We start from the raw sequence: 24,071 nt of genomic DNA on the forward strand, positions 1-24,071 counted from the left end.
CTTAACGGTGGCACATAACAGTCTCAGTGAATGCAGCATACGAGAGGATGTTGTTTGGCTTTGTCACGTGATGCTGCTGTGAGTTGAAGGTCCTCCAAATAGCACCAGGGCTCAACCTGGCTGAAAAAAGTACTGCAGGCATGAAAACAAATATTTCCTGCAGCCTCTTTGAAAAATGGTGTAAATAATGTTGTATTGATTGTCCGGGCGGATTTTACCTGTTGGCAACCTAAACAATCTAAGACACATGCACAATATGCATTCACATATTATACTTAAATTATGCATGGTAACGTGCAGATATTGTATTTACATACTTGCACTCAGTATGTTAGTAGAATTCAATTTTCAATTCAAGTCAGTTATGTTTTTTTCATATCTTCTCATACCATCTCAAAACTATTTATATTGTTAGACAAATATCCTACAGTAATGCAGAGAAAACCCCAACAATTAGACGAACCCCTATTAGCACGAACTCAGCAACAGTAGGAAGGAAAAACTGAATTTTAACAGGAAGAAACCTCTGCAAGAATCAGGCTCAGGGAGGGGCAAACATCTGCTGTAGACCGGTTAGAAGTGACTGGATGGAGACGGGACAAAAGACGAGCTGTGATGGATGTAGATGGGTTTGTTTGTTTGTTCCCAAGTCTTTAAGAGTGTGGCATTTTGATTGTTTTGCTTTTTTTAAATGAATGTGACAAGTGAAGGGTAGAAACCTTACTGAGAAACCTGCCGGTCACAGATCCCTAAAGAACAGCCTGCTTATCATGTTTCATTCTAAACTATTCTATGCTAACGTCATGTTGTTATAAATGAGACTTCACCTCTGCAGTGTGGATGTCGTGCTGATAATGTGTAAAGAATGAAGTCTCTGGCCAGTAATGAGAAACATTAGAAGCACAACCAAGAGTAAGAGCAGAAGCCATTAAACAGTACAGATAAAGACAATTTAGCCAATCATAACGAGCCTCTGGCCTGCTCTTTGTGCACAATGGCTTTTCCAAACCTGCTCGCTTCCAAGGGTTGGTGTAGATGTGTACCCAGAGGGCTGTCATGCTGGCAGGCCTAATCGCTAGCTTAATCCCCCTCTCTGATTTTGGTAATTAAGGTTCAAATGGAAGTGGAACTGCTCTCTGGATTCTCGAGCTTTGTCGCTGGAAGTCAGGTTTAGCTATAGAATATACACACACACACACACCTCTAAATGTTCATACCCAAACACATTTTAAGGACCATTTGCACAGACGCCAACAGAAAAAGAAACAAAGCAACTCCTGGGCTCCATTTCACCATTGAACAAACAAATGTGTCTCTAGCTTTGAGCAGTGATAAAAATAATCTTGACTTGAGGAAACTATAGAAAACCAAATGCATGTTATGGAAATAGAAATTCACTCTCTTTCGTGCGTTTCTGAAGATTTTAAAGCTACCAGCCTTTTAAGGAATTGAAAGCTTCCTTTTAACTCCAGTGAATTTCAGATAATTGGTTTACCGTCTGGTCTCCCTCAAAGCTCGTCTCTATATACAATCACTGAAAACACAACAAAGAAAATGTCACACTGCACAACAGAATTTCTCTTTTCATTTCATCCATCTGGTTCAACAATGTAAGAAAAAGATCTTAGACTATTGAGCTGTTATAACTTTATATTATTTAATCCATTCGTGCATGTGTGTTGAGCCAAATGGAAGTCTGAATAGAAAAAGGCATCGTGCATAACATCCATGTGTCAGGTAGCCGGCTAATGGCACACCATCTTGTGTGCAGTTCTCCGTAATGCATCCACGGTGAGTGGTCTTTTCAAATAGCCACTCTTGAAAAGACTCACCATGGTTGTACAACACCATTAGTGTTAGATAGTTTTGCAAGTGCCACAAATTGAGCTAAAAATACAGCCACAGTTCCCCAGTCATGGTTTAGATTGCATAAAAAAGTTTCGACAACGCCAGCAAATGTTTGAGAGAGACAAGAAAGCCGAGGAGTGTCACAATATTACACATAGGTTAGATTGATCACAAAGTGGTGCTTAAGGGGTGGTTTAGCAGCAAAAATCCTACTAGGCTGAGTATGTAATATTACCATCATCTGTCTATACATACAAGCTAATGCAGTATGAGGCACTGTAAATAAAAACGCACATTGCTCAGAAGCGATAAAGTGCATCCTGGGTATGTGTTAGTCATCTGGTTGTGGTTGACTTGTTTTACAGGTTGTAAATTATCTGCATCCATCTTTAATCTGGACTCAGCGATTTGACATTGCATCCAGATTCTTTGAAGACCTGTCAGGACTTTCATTAAAGTTACAGAGATTCTGTTTGCATTGACTTGAATACATGTGGTATAAAAGCTTTAAAGTAGTAGGCAGTGATTTTATGTAGGCAGGCGGTGTTCGGTTGCAGCGATGGCTCATCTGAGTCATGCCCCACGTCCCACTCCAGGACACGGGGGTCAATGCCAACAATTCTTCGCCCCAACTGGAAAAATAATAATAATGAGGTTTTCTGGTTTTAAACTACTCAACAAAAAACTACTTTGTACTCTATTTTAAAATAGACAATACAAATCTAGTTTTAAATTGTGCAGCTGCTGGCCTCTAGAAGCTCTACTGTATTTCTATTTTCTTCTGTTTTGTAGCTCTTAAAGCTGGGTAGATTTCCCAAAACGGTGAAAAATATTAAGTCATAGTCAGAATTTGTTTATCCAGCATCACCGCGAGCAGGCTGGTTTGTTTACTTGAAATCTTTCTCTCCCACCTGAGAAAATGGACGCTCCTCATTAGGTTCCTATCTAAGAATAGCAAACCAAAGTTAACAGATGGTATCGCAGAGATCACACTGCACTAACAACAGGTGACAGTGGGCGCTCTGTAAATGTTTCTCCTGCCAGAGCTGAGCAGTTTTACACTTAATTAAAGGCTCATTTACCCAGAATCTCAAAATTAGGAACTTTTTTTTAGGTCCTTCTAATCAGCTGAATAAAGTTAACCTCTTCCGCTTTATAGAAGACGGATCGACACTTTCTAATCCATGAGCACAGAAGTCACAACCAGAGGTTGTAATATTTGGAAGAAAGAGTGTGTTTTCAGGAAATAAATGACGCAATGTCTGTTAATTAAACAGAGCACATGTAGTACAGACCTGCATGTGGATCTGAATCAGGGACATTGTGAGTCATGTTGGGACCTTAATCCAAATGCTCCCTCAGTGCATTAATACCCTAAAGAGATGAACAATTACAGAACAAAAATCACATTTTATTGATTACAGGGGACCAGTGGCAGTTCATAATTTGCCCATTTTCTTCCTTAAGTGTTGGCTCTAAGTATGACATATTTGCAGCTTGTTCCTTGACAGTGCATAATCCAGCTCTCTTATCAATATGTTCCAAACACTTTCCAAGGCGGCTTAACAGAGTACCTCCAAGCTCTGCATTCAGTCTCACAGTCTCTCACAGAAACTGCAATATAGAGTTATCTGTCAGTAATATGCTGATTGATTGGAATATACTAAACATGCAAAGCAATATTAGAGATGTTTCTGTGGACTTTCTTGTGTGTGTTTTATTCCCAACTGAAGGTTTACTTACATTAAGACAAACGTGGCATGTGCAACAGGCCCAATATTTTAACCACTGATAACACTGCCATTAAGCTATAATACTGCACGATTTAAGCCTTTGCACAGTAGATCTAAGCCGTGTTAGCTGTGCTTTTAAGTGCATAAGCTGAGTTTTTTTTCCAAACACTGTTAAAAATCTGGCCTCCTCTAGTATACAGCAAACTCATTTCTCTAAATGACCTTCTTTTCTGAGCACTTTACACAAGAAAATAGGGAGACATGGGGCGATGATGAGTCTGTCGAGTGCCCTTTTCTACTTCATGACAATATAAACGCCCACTCACTAACACACAGTTTACTCCATCTCACTGCCATTACACAGCAGAATCACTCGAAAACGTTGTAGTACATGCCTTTGGGATTCGACTGTTTATAAGAGTTCCCACAAATCATAAACCTGTCAGAGTAGATGATTTTTCTGAAACAAAAATAAATTTTGGAAGAGACAGACTGCTCAGTCTTTCTAATCCCCAGACCCAAGCAATCAACCCATTACACGATGCCATCACCTCGAACAAAAGCCAGGACTTCATGTTTGAGTCACTCAGATGCTCAGGAGTTGTTTGAAGGTGAGGCACAACAATAAGAGCAAGACCCTGGTGATAAGCAATCAGTGAGGCACACTCTGGAGACAATCACCACAGAGACACCAGAGCAGCTCAATAATACTTGGTGGAATTGGTGACAGTTAGCCCAGACAGAAAATGGTCACAGAGGGGTGCTCCCAATAGCATCTACTGTCTGAGTAGGACTAAACTGTCTCCACACACACACACACACACACACACACACACACGTTATTACATCCACTGAATCCAGGAAGAACAGACCGAATTTCTTTGTTTTTTAAAAGGTTACAGAAAAGCAATACTTGCCCATGTGGCAATTTTGTCACTGCAATGCAATTTTGACTTTGATAACCAAGTTTCATATCTAAAAATTCAATACTACTACAATATCACAGCCAACAAGAAAATCCCTAGAGAAATATATAAACCTCAGCTGTCCCGGACAACTGTGGAGCATCTGTTTCACAGTGTGAGGTTTGAAATTATCGGGAAGTGTGTTAGATTTAGATATATATCTAAAAGTCTCTACAGTGAGACAGCATGTCATTTTTGAAAATCAAATACTTCGAATGAGACTTCATTTTTAGATGTACCTAAAGTCAAATGAACATCATAATTCTGCCTCACACCTGTAAATGTTTAACCTTTTAACATCCACCAGGTCACTGGCGATTCACTTAGGTTTAGGGTCAGGAGCGGGGTTCGGGTTTTGGACTCCACCGAGGCTGTCCTTTGTTAGCGCTTCTTTTCTTAATTTTCATGGACAGAATTTCTAAAGGAGTCAAAGGATGAATGGCGTCAGATTCCGAGATCTCAGGATCCTATCTCTGCTTTAGGCAGATGATATGGTTCCCTTGGCTTCGACAGGCAATGTTTGGTGACTACAAAAATAGGCTTCCTTCCAAAAATAGGGTGTCTAGACTGTCCATTAGAGAGCGGTGGAGAAGCGGAGTCATTTGGATGGGGGTCAGAGTAGAGCCATTACTCCTTCACACCATAAGGAACAGCTGAGGTGGTTTGGGCATCTTTCTACGATGCCTTCTGGTCTTGTCCTAGGGGAGGTGCTCTGAGCACTGGTGTAACCTTCCTGTATGTTTCTGGTTCGGCACACTGCTGTCTTCACTATTTGTCTTGACCACTTTAGTTTTCTGGGCTCGTGTGGATTCTCGCAACCACTGTGTGTGTTGGTGTTCAGGCTCTGGAGATTCAGGTGGCCCTGATGGGAGTTTGGGTGTTGTCACAGTGTGAACCATCACACCGTCTGTTGTTGTTTCTGCTTGTTTCTCTGTTCCTGCTTGAGTGTTTGGTTTTTGGGTTTCATTGCTGTGTATTTTGCACTCTTTGAAGGGAGGTGATTGTTGAGGGTGAGGGTGAGGGTGATGCACACATGTTCACAAGTAAAGGTTAGGTGTTCTAGGCAAGTCCTACCAGGAGGAGGGTCAAGGGCAAATCCAGGATGTGCTGGAGATATTATATCACCATTTCCTTGGTATTCCCTTAGATAAGTTGCGGGAAGTAACCCAGGGGAGGGACGTCTGGGCTTAAAACTGCTGCCCAGCAGCACATGATTGATGGATGTTAGAATAGCAAAGCTCTGACATCATGAGCGCAGTGGGCTGCTGGATTGATGACAATCCATGTGTTAATGCAGATGTGTTCAGAGTTATTTGTTTGTCTTAATAAATTTCAGTTAATATACTAGTGAATGGAGGTAGTTAACTTTAACAGAATGAAAATGGGTGCAGATCAGTGCATCACGCATACATTTTATGTTATCCAGATGTAAAAGCAAAATTGCCACACTGGAATAAGATGACAAACCTGCCGTTTACATGACTTGTGATGCAGACCTGTGTTTTCAGAAAAGCTGCAGAAATGGTGCATCATAGCATAAGCATCCCTTGAGTTTAGCGTGTATTCTTTCAAAGCAGTTCGCCAACATTATCTCAGGACAGACGTTGGCAATCAGTTCAGGATGTTGTCTGAAATTGCCCCTTGTCATGTGTAGAACACAGCAGGAGCCAGCCTGGGTCAAATGCATTCTCACCTTCAGAAATATGGTTTGCTTTAGGCGAGGGTGCTGTCTCCATAGAACACGGGGGAGGCAGGAAATGAGGCATTTACTTGCTCGCTGTGAACACTATGCGTTCAATCGGGCATCATGCAGAGTTTACACTAGGAAGCTGGCAGGTTGAAGACAACTTGATGTCCAATTTGGCTACATTTGAAATTTGCTGTAGCTTGTCTGGCTTATTTGGTTTTAGAAATTTGCAGTAATTGTTAGATCTCTTCCTGCCTACTTCTGGTAACGAACTGTATGTAAAGCAAGTGAAATTCGTATATTGATGCAGGTAACCTTGTTTTCTACTAGAATTAAGTTACAAAAAAAAAAAACTCACCTGTAGCGCGTGCGTGCGTGCGTGCGTGCGTGAACTCCAAATATAGTTGACCCAGGGTCTTCAGACTTCTCCCAGAGCCAGACCAAAAGCTCTGTGTGATGCATTATTAAACAGTACCTTACCTGCCTTGTAACACTCTGAACACATTATCCTTCAGCAGTGCAGCCTGTGAGAAATGCCTTTTTCTTCCTATTTTACCTTGATGTTCACTAGACTGTGCTGCTCTCTCTGAAAACCAGCATATCCGAGAAAAGGAACAAAGGGCAAACTCAGACAGGGTTAAGTTCAGAGCTGAAGTCACTCCTCATGCAGACCAGAATAAGCGAACGCTTTTTATTGATTAGAAGTTCACCTGTGCTAGAGACGTGCCTGCACAGACGATAAGTCATACAAAGGATGCTTTAACACCCTCAAAGATGTAGTTGGTTTATAAATGGGCTTCTGCAGGAGGTGTTTTCACGCTCCAACAGGCACAGTCTGTTTTAAATACTGCAGGGAGACAAACCTGCCTGTTTCCCTGACAAATCTGTTTTTAACACAGCCACAGTGGACATCAGTAACCCTCAAATCTCTTAACTTGCTAAACATAAAGAGAGAATCTGGATTGAGTCCTACAAACAGAATCTTTTTTTTTTTTCTAACTCTTTGCTTGTTTGTTTGTTTGTCTTTTAAACAGGTGATGCCAAATCAGAAGACACGGCCAATAAGGAGGCAGGAGAGGAGAAACCAGAGGAGGACAACGACTATCACCGTAGTGACGAGCAGGTAAGCCTGACGGATGACAACATTTGCTCCTTGTTTCCTGCCTCCGGGGCCTTCTCAAGTGGCAGCCTCTCTTCTACTTTGTTGCATTTCAGAAAGGCACATCCCCCCCCCTTGCTTTGAGATATCAGCCTCTGTTCTGGCACAATCTTAATCCTCGGACCTCGCTGTCAACTGTTTTTTTTAATTCCAGATACTTTTTGCTGAAGAGAAAGTCTTTGTGAAAACTGTTGACAGCAAAGTCTGAGGATAATTCAAGCCATCGGGGACATTATGGTGTCCACGGCACCGGGAAAAACAGAAAACCCAAACATAATCCTATCCTTTGCTTTATTAGTACAGAAACGGATCTAAGGAAATATCTGCTTTGTTAGATACCACAGCACTTGAGTTGTTTTCAGTCTAATTATGTTTTATATTTTGCACAAAAGTCCACAAGGCATGGAAGTATATATTTTTTTCCTTTGAGCAGATACTGGAAGTGAATCGGGTAAAATAATTATGGGTTACAAAGCATTGTGTCAGGAACAAAAGCACCAAGGAATAAAAATACTGTTTGTGATAATTGTTTGTACAATTGCCTTAAAAGCCTGAACATCAATTATTGCCTTTATAAAAGTGGCCCCCTTGTGGTTTACCAGGCTGTTTCACAATTACTGGGTTCTTTTGTCTTTCGGCTGTTTGATTTGCACGGAGCCACACAGACACCACAGACACACCACTGCTACCCACTGAACATATTTAAAATGAAAATGGGCCTTTTCTTGATTCCATTTGTATTCCGGCGTGTTCTTAAGCCCTGAAAAATGTCATTAATAATGCAGGAGTTTCTATTGTTGCCGGACAGACGCCATGTGGAAATAATGGCTCGCCGTTTGTTGTACAGGCTGAAAAATTAATCTTGTTCACGTTTTAGCTGTTGCTTTTCTAAAGAATTGGATTTATATTTTAAAAAACAAAACAACCACTTCTTTGCTGCCATGTGGGGAAAACAGGCCGCCCTGATGAGGGTGAAGATCTTGCCCTTTGGATACGTGGCAGCAGTGCAGAATGCACTCGGAATAGCTAATACAGTGGGCTGCGTGAGCTGAATGCAGTGATGTCAGATGTAACTCAGCCTCAGAAGGGTGGGAAGGGAAAATAAGATGAGAGATGGAAAAGAGACAAAGTGTAGGAGAGAGAGGTGATGTCAGGTCACCATGCAGGGGGTGAGGTGATCATAAATACGATTCTCTGGGTTTTATGTCGGAGGGAAGTCTAATGTGAGATGATGGAAAAGTGAGCCTCATCAGAACATGCAGAAAGGAAATGGCTGAAATAAGAGGATGATGATGGTGCACACTCTTAAAAGTAGGGAGCTTTTAGACCACCAGGGAGTGAAAAGAAGAAAAGGGGGGGAAAAGCCCTTTCACACAAAAATACAACCTTGATTTCAGGAAGGCTGCTGCATTGATGAGAACGGCCGCTGACACAGATGTGATGTGGCAGGAAATCATAATACAGAGTGTCATCCTGCATACATTGACCAGTCGGATAAATGCAAGCACACGCTGCTGGCATATCACATTATCACTGGAGTGGTGTTTTTCTGAAGTCACCTTTACAGTCATTTATACTTTGTGTGAAAAAGGGCTACTCCTGCTGTCAAATACTGCAGTTTGCTACTTATTCTATATATAGAGCTGATGTTTGTGGAGGTGCCTGCTGTATCCAGGACTTCATATTTAGGCTGCCTTCGTGTAATATCATGTACTTTGATTGACAAACCAAGTTCCAAAAATGCTGAGATGATGTATAAGATGTAAATCAGTGCAGTACCGTATTTGCAAACAATTTTACCTTTTGTTTGGATTTTCTGGACAGCATGGAGAGAGTAAAACTCAAATATGCAGAGCTAGCTGTTGTGGTTGAGACCCTCGGGATAAAGGAGCAGCTAAAAGAAGCTTTATTGGGGTTTTTGGTCATATATATACATATTATTCTCGTTGAAGTAATTTGATGGCATGGCTCTGCAAAACGGGATGTTGCATCTCTGAGCAGATGGAAGTGAAAACAGCAGTTTCAGTTGGGGGGAATGAAGATGAAGAGCAATTTTCTCCCAGAAATTGATCGCCCCTTCATCACTGAGATGTAACAACCAGCAGGCGTTGTGAGCATGCATGGAAGACTTCCAGAACGCTCCCCCGCTGTCTTCTGGACGACCTTTTAGAGTATAACCTTGGGGTGTTGCTAGGCGAGAAAGAAACTTGCAACAAGCTCATCTAAAAAGGGAGAAACTAAATTCCTGATAAAAGCTGCAATTAATCAGAGCAGCCTACTTTTGCAGCAAAGCATGAAGCTCGTTTCTGAGGTTAATGTTTCTAGACGAGGTATAAAGTCTCCAGATGGGGTCACCTTCAGGCTCATATCAAATTTTAATAGAGTCAGAACAGATTGTGTAAATTTAATAAACTACAGCTATTTTGGGTTTAAAGAGTCTACTTTGGAGACATTTGCAAGAGCAGCTTCGCTCTGAATTATTTATTGATGTCTCCAAATGTAATTTATCAGAGATCCAAATTCAAAACCCACACAGACAAACTTTTACTCCACACAGAAGACGGTGCAGATAGAAATGTTGCATCAGCGCTCTGCAAGCATTCGGGACTCGGCAACATGGTGTAAAGCTTTCGCTTCATGACTCCTGAAGGCTCGTGCGATATTTTCTTGATACGCCTCTCCCTTGCATCATCACGTCTGTGTGTTTAGCTGAAGCGGGAGTCCTCGGCTCTGTGAGCACGTCACTAATCTATTTTAATGTAATGAAACTGCCTTGCGGCCTGCTATCAAGCTGCCGTGGAGTCCAGATCACTGCTAAGGGTTTTATTTCACATTATGAGCCTCCCTCATTGCCAACACCACTGGAAAGCAGATATATTATGAATCTGGGTTTTGCTTATTGAAGGGCAGGCTGCTCACTGAAGCGCTGCCAGTGTTTACTTGAGAGCAGAGATGATTTCCAAGTTTAAACAGAAACCAGGGTAATGTTAGCTCTCTCCGTCTCAAAAGAGAAAGATGAAAAGAGGAAGAGGAACACCCACAAATGAATAAATCCAACGCTTCTGCCTTTGTCTCTTGATATGTGCCGCTGGAGCCCAGTAGCAGTAATGCATTCTGACTCCCGCTACCATCCACTGCCAAAAACCACCTACCATGTTACCTCGGGGGGGTGGGGAGACAAATGAATGGGCCAATGGCATTAAGTGTCGGTCGCGTGAAAGAAGCCAATAAACAAAAAACCCCAAAAAACAGCAGCAGAGGTTCAGTGAGATGTTGTGAGGAAGCAGAGGAGGAAATCAACACCAGCGTCAGGTTGAGTTTTTATGAGAAGGTGGGTGAAACGAGCTACAAATCCACACATACCATGTGAGCTGAATCGATCCCTGCGGCCGGGCTTCTTGGTTTCATGTCTTTGCAAAAGAGATGCTGTAGAAAGGTGGAAATATGTTTGTCGATGTGGGCAGGCTACAGTTCTGGTTACACAGCCAAAACTAAATTGTTGAATGGATTATAAATGGAAGGCAAACCAAATATTGTGGTTGTTCACAGCCTCAGCGACAACAAAAACTGACAAATGGGGCTTAAAGGCTGTTTAGTTATCCAGACTGAAAGCATTTCTGTCATTCTTTAAAAGCAGCATTGAAGATTGAAGCAGTTTTCACAATGTTGGTATAAATCAGGTTTGGCGATTGTCAGCCATCTCTGTCTTCACTGGACGGTTACCTGCCTTACATGTTTATAAGCACAATCAACGAAACCTCAGCTTTGTATCAAGCTTTTTAATGTCTACTTCAGCTGAGTTGGATAATTTTCTCACATTCAGCTCTGCTGGGTGAAAAGTTCACAGCTGCAGGACTTATGAATTCTGCCATGAGGTTTTTGACCTTTGCGGAGGTGGGAATTTTGACCTTTAGGTGCTGCCAGGTGAAACTTTCTGGGCTTCTCAAAGTAAGAAGGTGGTTCTTATGAAGACTGCAGACGTCTAAGTTGTTCTGAACTTTCCTAAACCAAAGTGTTTATATATTTATTTATATTTAACTTTACACACATGACTACAGTTTGACTGTGAAACAGCAGCATTTGAAACAGCTTGAGGCAGAGTTATAGGCTCTGTCAATCATGTAACACTAGATTTACGTTGACATTCAGAACAGGGCTCTGCAGTGGACACACTCCACATTGTCACTGATGCTAGCTCTAGCACTGCCCTACTACTTGCTCTTTAAAAGGAACCTTGCGATCCCTCGTGGCTTATATTTAAAAAAAAAATGTAGCACTTTAACATGAAACAGTTCTTAATGGCCTTATAAAATGATAAGATCATGTACCCACACTTCAGTGGACGCAGGATTTAAATCCTCATCTTCTGTCTCCTAACAGGTCAGCATCTGCTTGGAGTGCAACAGCAGCAAGCTTCGCGGTCTGAAGCGCAAGTGGATCCGCTGTTCAGCACAAGCCACGGTCCTCCACCTCAAGAAGTTCATTGCCAAAAAGCTTAACCTGACATCATTTAATGAGGTACAGATAATATCACGCTCCACCAGCCCGGGAAACAATGATGACAGGGAAATGAGTCTGTCACGAACTAAATGTAGTTTTAGTGTAAAATTAAAGCTGTAAAGGAAGCAGTTTAAGAGGAAACACTTCCCCCCTCAGCGCTTGTTATCTCCATGTTGATAACCTTGAGAGTCTGCATCACTCTGATCCTTTTATTGCTCAAAGCTAGACTTAACCTGTACATTTGAAGCTTTCTACTAGCCTTAATTACAAAGGAACAGAAATGGCTTCATATGTTTGTTCTTGGAGTTTAAATTAATCCTCATTTTATCTGATGCTGAGCCTCAGTGAGACCCTTAAGGCCATTCTCGGTCTGAAAGGAGCTGTTTTTGCTACTCCCCTCCCTTTAAACCAACTATATTGTCATTAGCTGCCCCTTGTAAACAGAAAGTTTGAACAGCAAGTGGGTGGGGCTTCTGTGCCCAGTCATATTAGGAATATCTTTGACATTGTTCAGAATCAGTAGTGGGTTAAAGCTAAAAAGCTGCTAGAAGCTGAGAATCACAAGCAGCCTGACCAGCAGCTAGAGGCGTGACCCGCACCCTGACACCATCATTTCAAACATTATAAATCCAAACCTGAAAAACTCCACAAAACCTCACGACCATGACACTTACAGGCTTTCCCTCCAGGAAGTTTTACAATAATTCCTATAGTAGTTTGTGATTAAACATTGAGATTGCAGATTACTGCTTTTAGTCATTTTAATTCCTGTTCTTACAAAAACATTGTTTCTTTTTCCAGAAATGGATTTGTAGCAAATTGGAACAAATCTCTTAATTCTTGGCGCTTGTTTTAAGTTTTCGGAGCACCAGCTGTCCCGTGTGGGCCCCGCGTATCAGAAAGTTTTAGTTAATTGCAAGAAATTGCATAAAAGGTCACTTTATTGTAATTCTTCTGTACTGACTCATACAATGCCTTTTGTGTTTGTTATATTTAGCAGGAAACAAGCCCATATGAGATCTAATTTTTCTATTAATTATCGTTACCACCCTGTTATAAGCAGCGGGGGATGGGAGGGTGGAGGGGAGTAGGCGATAATTTGACAGATGGATTTTTCGATTGAATCATCAGTCGCCTCCTTGTCGTCTATTTTTCTGTTTTCTCCGTGTCCTTTTTTTTTTTTTTTTTTTTTAAACTGGCTGTCACAGAGATGAGTGGGAAGGCTCCATCATATCGTCGGCCTCCATAACACAGCTTTGGCGAGGCGGATGCTCTCCCAGCCAGCCATTGTTGTCCTATCTACTGACTATCAAAAGATGTTGTTTGAAACGATTTCTGCTTTCAATGCAGAGCCGAGCGCAGAGCATTGTCGGGGAGCAGTACACCAGTTACTCATTGATCATGTTTGTAAACCCATCGTTGTGGCCACGTCAGCCATCTGAATGTCTCTGCAGGAAGTGTTTCCGTCAGATGAAACTAGGATAAAAGGAATGCCCAAAATGGAGGAAAATCAGGGATCGATTCCTGGAATCAAATAGATTTTCTTAGGTCTTCTTTGATGACCATATAAAGACAATAAAGATGTTGTTCTTATTATTAAACATTGTAAATGTGCTACAAGAATAAGCACATTTTTGGCATTTAAAAGACTATCTTGGAAAAAGCTAATCTTCCAATCTCAAAGTTTCACATATAGGAGATGCATGTTTAAAAAATCCATTAATTCTTTTTTTTTTTTTTTTTTTTTTTTTTTTTTACACACTCAGTTCTGTAGCTGTGGAAACTAGTTCACAACAGCAGTCGCCTCAAAATGCTTTGAACTGTAAATTTAATAACAGAAAATGAACCAAGCACTTGGCAGCTGTGGAGACGAAGAACTCCCTTTAAACAGGAAGAGACGTCCAGCCAGGCTTAGGCCCAGGCAGCAATCAATCACTGATCCATGCTGTAACTACAAGCTTTGTGAAAAGCCAAACTTAATTTTAAAAGTCCCAAATCCAACGTGGGAAACTGGTTCCACAGGAACATGGGAGCCTGAAAGATGAAGGCTCTGCCTCCCGCTCTACTTTAAGGAGCTCCGGGAAACACAAGCCAGGGGCTCTGAGAGGGATGAGTGCTCTATTGGGGGTCTTTAAGTTATGATGGGACTGATTATTCAAGAATTTTAAATTAAATTGTGGTTTTAACAGGAAGGCAATGAAGAGAAACTAATATGGACGGGATGACTCTCTTACTCGTTCCTGTTAATACTCTGTGATAGGGCTGGGCGATATGACCCAAAATTCATATCTCGATATTTTTTAGCTGGATGGCGATATAAGATATATATCTCGATTTTTTTTTTAAAAGCCATAAGTTAAGAACAAAAAGAGAGTTCCTAGTCACACTGTGTCCCAGATGTCACACGGGCACTTTTATTTACATACAGCGTAGATGTACATGAAGAAATTACTCAAAAATAAATTATCAGCATTTATTAAATAATCATGGTCCATAAATAAAAGAAAACAATGTTGTGTTTGTGCATAACAAAAAGCTCACAATTGTGCAGTCAAAATGTAAACTAATAGACGCTGAGCATAATAACAAAGAGACAGATTTCACAGCTGCACCACGTCTCTGAACAGGTCCTTATACACACACAGTACGTATCACTCCGCGAGGCTCCTCCTCGGTAGCCGTAATCCTCCGACAATCCATCAAGTGGTGCAGCTCCGTAGCTTAGCAAAGTCATATTAAAACATTTTTTGACAGATTGCTGAGCGCTGTGTACCACATAAAATCGGTTCGCGGTCAGTAAGCACAACCAGAATTCATACATAAGGCGCACTGTCGATTTTTGAGAAAATGAAAGGATTTTAGGCCGTGCAGCCCCTCCTGGCTGCATGTCGTTAGCGCGGTTAGCTCGCTAGCGCGGTTAGCTCGCTAACACGTTGACGCCGTCCAGCCCCACGCACGGTAACTCGCTAACGGAGATATTCCGCTTTCATCTTGTCATTGCCTGCAGGTGAAGCTAAGGGGGAGGGGGGAGTTGTGTTCAGTGAAGGAGAGGCGAGGCCGAGTAACGTTGCGTAGAGACAAAAGTGGACGAAAGAGAGGCAAACCTGCGGCTCCACAAGTATAATTATAACGTAACATAGACTATATCGATATAAACGATATTGTCACATCTTATATCTCGTATGAAAATATATCGATATTTTTAAAAAACTCGATATATCGCCCAGCCCTACTCTGTGACATTTCAGGGAAACCTCGCTTGTCAGGAAGCTTTTAGAGCAACCTCATAAGGAATTACAACAATTCAGCCCTTTAAGTAGCAAATGAATGGACAAGTTTCCCAGCATCACTACAAATGATTCATTTAGTTTAAAATCTCATAGAACAAAATTCAGAAGATCACAGTTATGCTTTGATTGGTTTTGGTGTGCCAGATTCTGGTTTCCTTCTTAGATTGCTTTTATTTATTTTTTTCATTCAGCATCTCATTTTTCTGATTTTCATTGTGAGCATCTCTGTTTAGATAATGATGATTTAATAAGTTTCTTCAGGGTTTAAGGGTAAAAAGCATCTCAGCTGTACAATTCAATTTTAGATTTATGGTTTTGTTTTGTCGGACAGAAAACCTGATTGGAGAATGAAATTCTGCCCCTGAATTGCATCCTCCAATCAGACCTGGATAGTTTCAACTCCTCCCAGCCTTAAAATGTGCTCTCTCTGAGAGCCAGCAGGTGGCGCTGTGGCAGTGTCCCTCCCCGGCCTTCACTTTCTCTCCCTCCCTGCGTGCCTCTCAGTATTGATTGGCAGATGCAGATGCGAGGAGCTGCTCAGAAGAATATCAATGCCGGCTTCACGGGGGAGCGGTAGATTTGGCGAGCCGGCATCGTGTTCAGTATCGAACTTTTGGATTCTCTGTGCGGGTGCCAGGGGCCACTCGATGTCAAAATGAGCCCCCCACTCACCCATCCACCCACCCAGCTACATCTCCAGGAAACACTGATGTTAGAATAGAAAGAAAGAGGGGAAAATAGTAGAGTTTCACTTTGTCCTCGCACTAACCAGCAGAGACCTCCAGCATACGCCGCTCATATTAACGTCATGTTGTTAACTACTCTTGCACAAATCGGGTCAGATATCGTTCAGTAATTTGTTTCTGTGCTTCTTTTCTCAGCTGGACATTTTATGCAACGAGGAAATCTTGGGGAAGGACCACACTTTGAAATTTGTTGTTGTTACAAGATGGAGATTTAAGGTAAAAGACAAATGAGTTGTGAGTTTGAGACTGGTATTACCAGTAATATCCAGTTGAATTGATTTCACTGAAATGTTTTTGCTATGTGGACACTTATCAACTGAAAACTAATCAGCTGACTACAGACTGTTCATGTATTGATATAATCAGTTAATATTGGCGACTTTTCCCCAGAAGTAAACTCCAATAGTCTGATGCATTTCCAGGTTATATTTTTACTGAACAGCCATCAGGCAAGCATGCTTTCACCACATGCCATAGCTCCATTTGGTTAACTAGCACAAGCGACATGAGTAACAGTTAGCATCTCATTAGATAAAGCTAGTTATCAAAGCTGCTGTTATTCCTTCTGCATATCATATTTAATTAAATTCAGTTTTACTTATATAGCACCAAACTACAACAGCAGTCACCTCAAGGCGCTTTATACTGTAAGGTAGACCCTACAATAATAGCATTTACACAGATGGTGCTTAGATTTGTAAGAAAAACTGAATTTGAACACAGAGTTTGGCCAACATATCTACAGTGTTTGCTGCAGCAGTGAAGCAGTCCTTTGGTTTCTCTGGCTGATGTAATCTTCTCGTCTAGAGTCTATACCATATACCTGCCTTCATGAGTACCCAGTGAAATTTCAGTTGTGCAGCGTAGGTCACAAAAAACTTCCTAGAAGGACGTCTTCCCAAATGCTTTTCAAGCTTCTTTGGAAGTTATAGAGTATGTAAGTTTATTAGATCACCTATTATAAAAACAAAAACACACAGACTGTAAAAATCTGTCAAAAACTGGTTTAAAATTAAAAATAATGAAGTAATAAGTTCACCTTTTTGTACTCAAGACTTCTTTTAATTAATCGAGTGTAACATCTGGCTTCTTGAAAATGAGGACAAATTATGTTCTTAAAGCGATTTCCCCAAATTCAAGGACTTGTGTTCCAGTTAACAGTGGCGTAAACACAGACATGTGTTGATACATCACGTCTCCACCTGTAACAGTTAATGTACAACTAGGTCTCTGCTGTAGGTGGAAACCCATTTAGTCTGTCATAAATCTGTTATTTCTCGTAGAAGAACCTAAACTATAGCACTTAAACATTAGCATCATATTTTCTAAGCCAATCCATGCTTCAGTGCAGTTAATAAGCTAATTGTGAATGGTTTAAGGCCTTTTGCTCGAGCTTGTGTTTTGCTTGTTCCTTGCAGAAATCCCCCCTCCTGCTCCATTACAGACCCAAGATGGATCTGCTGTAGCTACAACGGACACAGTGGTTGTTTTTTATTTTTCTTTCTGGCCCAGTGGCCGCGGACTGTGCCGAAACCTTTTTAATTTATGCAAAGACGATCAACCAACACCAAGCAAACGCCCGACGGTAAAAGTCAACACAAGCCAGCAAACGTCCATCTAACGGGGAGGGAAAGTGGGACAAACTGACACAAACTGGCCGCCTCTCCAGCACAGACACTGCAACACTGGCGTGTGTTTTTAGAAACTAAAACAACCATTTTTTTCCCTGGTCTGCTACATCCTACATATGTGAACGAAAAAATAAAAAATATGGAGAAAAAGCATATATTTATACTTTTGTACAGAAGAGACACACGGAACCAAGACACTACTGGTGCTCTGTTTACACGCAAACAAGATGTCGGGAATCGTGTGACCGTCTTTTCCAGCTCCATGCAGACTTCATCCTCCTGAGATGATGACTGAGCGGAGGACAGGATTATTTTTTTTTTAATATAAAAAGGTGTTTTGTTCTTTTCACACCGCACTCGACACGTCTTGGGAGCACAGAAAGTATATGGAAAAATTTATATAACAGGCATCAAATTTAAGCTGTTTATCAAGTCTCTGATTTCCCTGATTTTTTTATTTTTTTTTTTTTTTGGTTTAAATTTCATTCTGTTGGCTTTGTCTAATTTGCTATTGGGTTCTCAATTGTCAATTGTGAATAGGTTAATTTTTTGTGTAGTTATTTATGTTCTATATACCAATATTGTACATAAAATGTCATTACAGAGAGAGAAAGAGATTGAAGAGAGACTTTAGACTGTTAAAAGAGAGTGGATCCCAGAAGTGCTATCTATATGTTGGGCAATAAATGTCCAGAGGTGATAAATTAGGATTTTTAAAGACAGACTCACTATCAGTATCAAATTATATAAATGCATTTTTATGTTGTCTGAGAAAGACACAAAACAGCTATATCAAATCCTCTGCCATTTATGTGTATGTGGGGTCTAAATGTGTTCCTTTGCCCCGATAGATGAACTTTTAGGGGGCCGATGAGGAGAAAGCTTCACCCCAACCTCATCCTTCCCATCTCACCTTCCTTCAGTAGAACACATTTATTGTTAATTTTAGTTATATTAACACATTTTAACATTACACAAAACACTCATGTCCGTAGATGCCCGGAAGATGTTTCATTTTTTAAACATTGTTTTCGGTACCCACCGTGCAGTCTTTTAATATCCGTCCCTGTGTTTCTGCAGTCTTTCAGTGGCAGCAGCACCAGGCAGGTGTATGCCCATACCACCCACATGTTTACAGCTTTTGGTTTGAGCTGCTAGCTGTAGATGTTTTTTGGCACCCTCCATCCTTCCAGACATTTCCTTCAGCTCCATTTTTACTGCAGAGCTACCGAAGCTGCAAGGTAGAAATACAGACAACTCCCTCATCTTAACAGCCTCAGAGACGGTCTTATCCTAGTTTCTTTTTTATGGTGAACATGGAAGGGAAGTGACATTTATTATAAACTTCAAGCTCGTCTCTTCAGATGGATTCAAACGTCACAGATGTGCCAGTTCTGCAAACATGAGTGCAGGTTAGCGATATCGCTATTTTCCATTTCTGGGTTATACTTTGGTTAGTTCTCACTGCCAGCTGGAGAGCAAAGGTGCAAAGTCTTTAAACGCATCAATACGACAGCATTTCTGAAAGATAAGTGAATATTTTTAGGCTTGTAATCACACACAAAACAAAAGAAAATCAGTATAAAACTTGGATTTTCCTTTTTTTTTTTTTTTTCTTCCTTTTTTGCAGAGTAGCCAGTGTTCAATATTGTTGACTTAACAAGACGATTTTATGAGTCTTTTTGAAAGAAATATCGTGCAAATTCAGGTTTCTCAGCGAGGAGGCTGAGGTTTTTTTTGAACATTTTGATAATGAAATGACTGCTGTTTGGTCATTTGGTGCTTATAGATGTGTGTTTCTGACCTTGAGGAGGATTGTTCCTCATGCGGGAGCATGCCGTTCTCAACTTTGTGACGCAGAAAACTGATGTTATGTCAAAAGCAAAATGTCTTAACCCTAAAAATCCTGAACCGAACTGTCTTTGACCACAACTGGATCCCTGAGCAGCGTGTCAGACCTCAAGTAGTCTTACCTCACTGACTTCTCTTATCAGTAATTAAAAACGGCAGTTCAGCTTTTGCGTTGTATCGCCCCACAACAAGCAGTCTGTCTGTACGCTCATGTGCGGGGTTCCTATGCATCTTCAGATCTCACAAGTCTGGCGGAGTGATTTGAAATTGGCCGACAAAGCAATGTGTAGGGACTCGTTAGGACCTATGACGTGTGTATTAAATGCATTATAGCCTACAGGTCTGTACAAAACCAGCTCTACCAAAACTCCTTCTGCATGCTTCATTCATGTGCTGACCTTTATGTTTCAAGGACCTTAATTCAGCTACCTTTTGTAGGGTGCTCATTGTTTATGGTTTTTATGTAAATTAGTATTTTATTTTATTATTATTATTTTAAAAAAGGTGAAATTTGAAATGGCCTGTCCAGAAATACCTCTCCGGGTATTACTTCTCCTCCTCTTTGTTCTTCTTAATTTTTTTTTTTTTTACTTGGTCCGACTCTTGCTACAATAAATTTTCATGCATAGAAAGTGATTAAAAACCAAAAACAATGAGCCTGGCCATGTTCTCAGCTCGTGGAAGAGTGTTGTGTATGTACTAATCCCTGCAAACGTAATGTAATATCTGTGTGATATTATGTCTTTGTAAGTGCAGACTTGGTGTTTTAAAGGCTTATACTGATTATTTCGTAGTACTCGGACGAGTGTCGAGTACGCTTCCCGGAGCTATCACTGACACTGAGATCTGTGTTTTAAGTCCTCTGGTTTGCAGTCCTAGATCGTAATCGTGTTTTCTGCCGTTCGGCTGTCACAACTCGTTTGGAGTTCTCGTCGTGTTTGGTTGTCACTGATTAAATCTCTTTACTGTAATTCAGCGATTGAGCTGTAAAACGCTTGACAAGGTGCTACTGTACTCACGACTACAAACGGAAAAGATATAATGCAGGACACTGCTCCGGAAACGCCCTTGTGTTTCACATCCGCCTTCAAACGTTCACTTTTTCCCTTCTTTGATCGTTAGTGCTCTCATCCTGGTCATCGTTCGGCACGATCAAGTCTTTCCAAATGTTTCACTCTGAATCCTCTCTAAAGCCTTGAGTAGTTTACCTTCTGGATCTGTTGCATTTGTGTGTCGATGAAAACTAAAAATAAAATTTAATGAGCCCAAATAGAACAACTCCAAGGCGTTTTCTGTCACACAAAGAGCAAAATTGGTGCGCAGCTTTTAAGTCAAAATTAGAATTGTTTACCCTCTCGTGCTTGTTTTCTCCTAAAAGCCATGTGACCTGATGGAAAGGTGGAAAGGGCGAGGTCTTCGCCGCAGTGACGGTCAGGCTGCGTCTCTGCTGCTGGTGCTCTCTATGGTGCTAACAACTACTCGCTTCAAACTTCAGAGACAAAAAGGATCTGTGTCGCGAAGCTCTCGCTCTCCTGCCGCCGTACGTGCTCCAGTCCTTGGGCGTCTGATAAAGAAGACGCTCGATCCCCTCCCTACTTTCAGATTGGGTTTCCCTACTTGTCTAGGCTCGCTTTGGAAAGGAAACAGAGGGAATTTTAAATAAGTCATAGACTGTGACGGGGCTGATGCTGTGACAAATAAAAGTGGTGAGAAATTGGGTGCACCTGCTGCAATTTCGTGCCTCAAAGAGAAACTCGCACTTATTACAGGCTTCACTGGTGAGATGTTTGCGCCTCCGAGTTCGATTGAGTCTCACTCCAATTTCTAACAGATAATTGGCTCTGAAAGACTAGAACATCCATGAATTTAAAATCGTGTACAGCTGGTTGTGTTTTCGTCTACACGTTTCTCTCAGGAGGTTCGACCTTCTCGCCACCCGTGTGTAGATGATGCTGGCCGCATCTTGCGCCAGAACAGATCAGTGTTCGCCTTTTTATTAGGACTAACATCGAGACATCAGTGCTGCTATGCTGACAGGCAGGATGAGAGGCTTCCAGGAGGCCTGCAGATGGTGTTGCTATCTGCTCTGAAATGTCTCTGGCTCATCTCTGCTTTGACCCTGATCTCCTGTCAGCCTGTTTGTTAGCTCCTGCTGGGATCTCGGTGAAGCCCGGCCAAAGTTTAGCCGCTTCACGTGGACCGTCGAGTCTGAGCAGAGCAAGTTTGCTCCACCGCCATGACGGCAAGACGAGTAAACAGTTTATTCAGGCCACTTTGAACAGTTTTCTGAGCTCGGAAACTTTCCTCCTCAGCGGCAGCCGCATTCATTTCAGCTTTCATTTCAGGCTTGTTGGCAGCAGAATTGTTTCTGGCAACTTCAAATGGCTCTCCTGTGTTTACTCTGCTGTAATAAGCGTCCACTCTGGGAGTCTGGTAGCTTTCTTTGTTACCCAGCTCTCTTTCTCCCTTGTTTGAGTTCTCTGCAAGGCGCAGCAATCTCACAGGCTGGCTTTGTGTGCAGCAGAGACTGAGACCTCACTCGTATGAACCACATGAGCCACGTGAACTGAAACGGTCGAAAAAATATAGATTCGTTTGGCTGGGGTGTCTCTTCAGAGCATTTGAGCCGGCAGCCCTCGAGCACACAGGTGGTTCAGCTTGAAGAGCAAATGTCTGCTTAAATTATGGATTGTTTTGCTGCTTCGGGTGATTTTTCACTGCCGATCAGGGCAACAAAGTCTCATTTGCAAAGGCGCAGCAGTTGCGAACGACTCCAAACTATTGGCTTTAGCAATTCAGAACGAATCAGTCGTCATCTACTAAATCTCACAATGACATTCCCCTGATGTTATCGCCTGATCTGTCCAGTTTTGTATAAATATTTATTTATGCTCAAAAAGTGACCTCTGCAGTAGCTTTTAAGTGTTTGACATTTATGCTCTTGCTCATTATTTTGCAGTTTTTTTTACCCTTTTCTTTGTGAAACTGAGCAGACTCGTACAGGAAAAATGGCTTAAATGACTCATTCCCCCTCTTTCGTATTAAATAAAGTGTCGTCTTCGCAGTGTGTGACAAAACACATGGGTCATATTCATTAGGTCAAGTTTATTTAAAAAAAAGAAAAGAAAAAAAAGGTATGAATGTGGCAATGTGGTTATTGTACTGGCAAGGAAAAGGTGCAATATACAGTTCCCAGATGGTTCCAGCCTTTTTTTTTTTTTTTTTTTTTTTTTTAATTTTGAAATGATTTTTCTTTTTCCAGTCAGGTCCTCAGGTCACTAAATGCCTTCTGGTCCTGAGGGTGACCAGGGAATCTCAGAACATACACTAATGCACCCAAAATTCAAACGACTGGATTTTACTTTAGTCTCTTCTTGTCACAAATACCCCAGACTGTTTTTTTCTTTTTGGGTTTTGGTTTGCTTTCAGATCAACACAGACTCTTATTCTGGTGTCCTTTTCCTTGCCTCCTTTTGTATTATTGTTATTTATTGCACATGTAATGAGTTGATCTCCACTGTCATTTAATTCAAGGAGTTTTGGGGCTGGAATTTCTTTCATACAAAACTACAGAAGCTTTTGTCAAAACCTAAGTGTGTATTTCATCAATAAATGCCTTTAAAAGTGCTTCTGATGCCGTGTTGATTGGATTTCTTTGGATTTGGAAAGCTGCCATCGATTTTGTTTATTTAATGTAGACAAAAATTTTAAATGCACATTAGAATACACAGGCCATTAGATCAAACTGTACTCACCTGCCAGTTTTTAAGGTACTCCTCTTCAGCTGCCTGCAAACACATCTAATCAGCCAGTCACTTGGCAAGAGCGCTATGCATTTAGGCTTGTAGATATTTTAAGTGGTTTTGTAAACCTTAGGGATGCTTCTACAGTAAAATCGCAGCAGACCAGCCTGTCTGCTATATCCAGAGGCCTGAAAAAGAAAATATCAGACCTTGTTGATGTTAGAGGTCAGAGGAGGATGTTTCAAGCTGAAGGGAAGGATTAGTTCAAAGATATAGTTAAATGTAACCAAGGCATCTGTGAACATGCAGCAGCAGAAGACGCCGCATATTTGTACTATTGTTATGTTACCAGGAAGTCCATTGAGATGACTTTTACAAGCGAGACCTGATCAAAACAGCAGTGACCCAAAACATCTCAAATGTTACAAATATAACAAAATGTAACAATATTAAAATGACTTTTCAAAGTGAACATCCAGATATCTCCTTCACTGAATTCCTAATTTATGCTTTCGAACTCACCAGTAAATGGAGGCAGTTTAATGTTCGGGCTTTCTGTAAATTCTTCAAGATTACACAGCAGAAGATTCAAAAAATGCCGCCGGGTTTGACGAGTCTCGAGTTTTACTGCAATATTCAGGAAGTAGAGTCAAAATGTAAACAACCATCCTGCTTTGTATCAACAGTTCAGGCTGTCATGGTGTGGGGATATTTTCTTAGCACACTTTGGGCCCCTTAAGGCCATCGAGTTTACTGCACTCAAATGGATGGATGTGGTGGAACGGGTAACTGTGTAACGCTACATTATATGGCCAAAAGCATTTACTCACTCCTCTAAATCACTGAAATCAGGTCACTTCCAGAATTGGTTATTCTCTAGAGCGCAGTGAATTCCAGCGTGGTACCGTGATAGGATGC

The 24,071-nt window shown here is 41.3% G+C and overlaps 1 protein-coding gene across 2 annotated transcripts in view; it reads left to right on the top strand.

Annotated features, from left to right (window-relative positions):
• pcgf3 (polycomb group ring finger 3) overlaps window positions 1-22,617 on the top strand; it is a 74,695-nt gene extending 52,078 nt beyond the window's left edge. For both annotated transcript variants that reach the window (XM_026183758.1, XM_026183768.1), the window contains 4 exons: window positions 7,268-7,356; window positions 11,773-11,910; window positions 16,064-16,144; window positions 17,347-22,617. In XM_026183758.1, coding sequence (XP_026039543.1) covers window positions 7,268-7,356; window positions 11,773-11,910; window positions 16,064-16,144; window positions 17,347-17,394 — 356 coding nt within the window. In that variant the 3' untranslated portion in view covers window positions 17,395-22,617. The remainder of the gene's footprint in view (window positions 1-7,267; window positions 7,357-11,772; window positions 11,911-16,063; window positions 16,145-17,346) is intronic.
• The last annotated feature ends 1,454 nt before the right edge of the window (window positions 22,618-24,071 follow it).

This window comes from Astatotilapia calliptera, chromosome 2 (genome assembly GCF_900246225.1).
Source record: "Astatotilapia calliptera chromosome 2, fAstCal1.2, whole genome shotgun sequence".
Lineage (NCBI taxonomy): Eukaryota > Metazoa > Chordata > Actinopteri > Cichliformes > Cichlidae > Astatotilapia > Astatotilapia calliptera.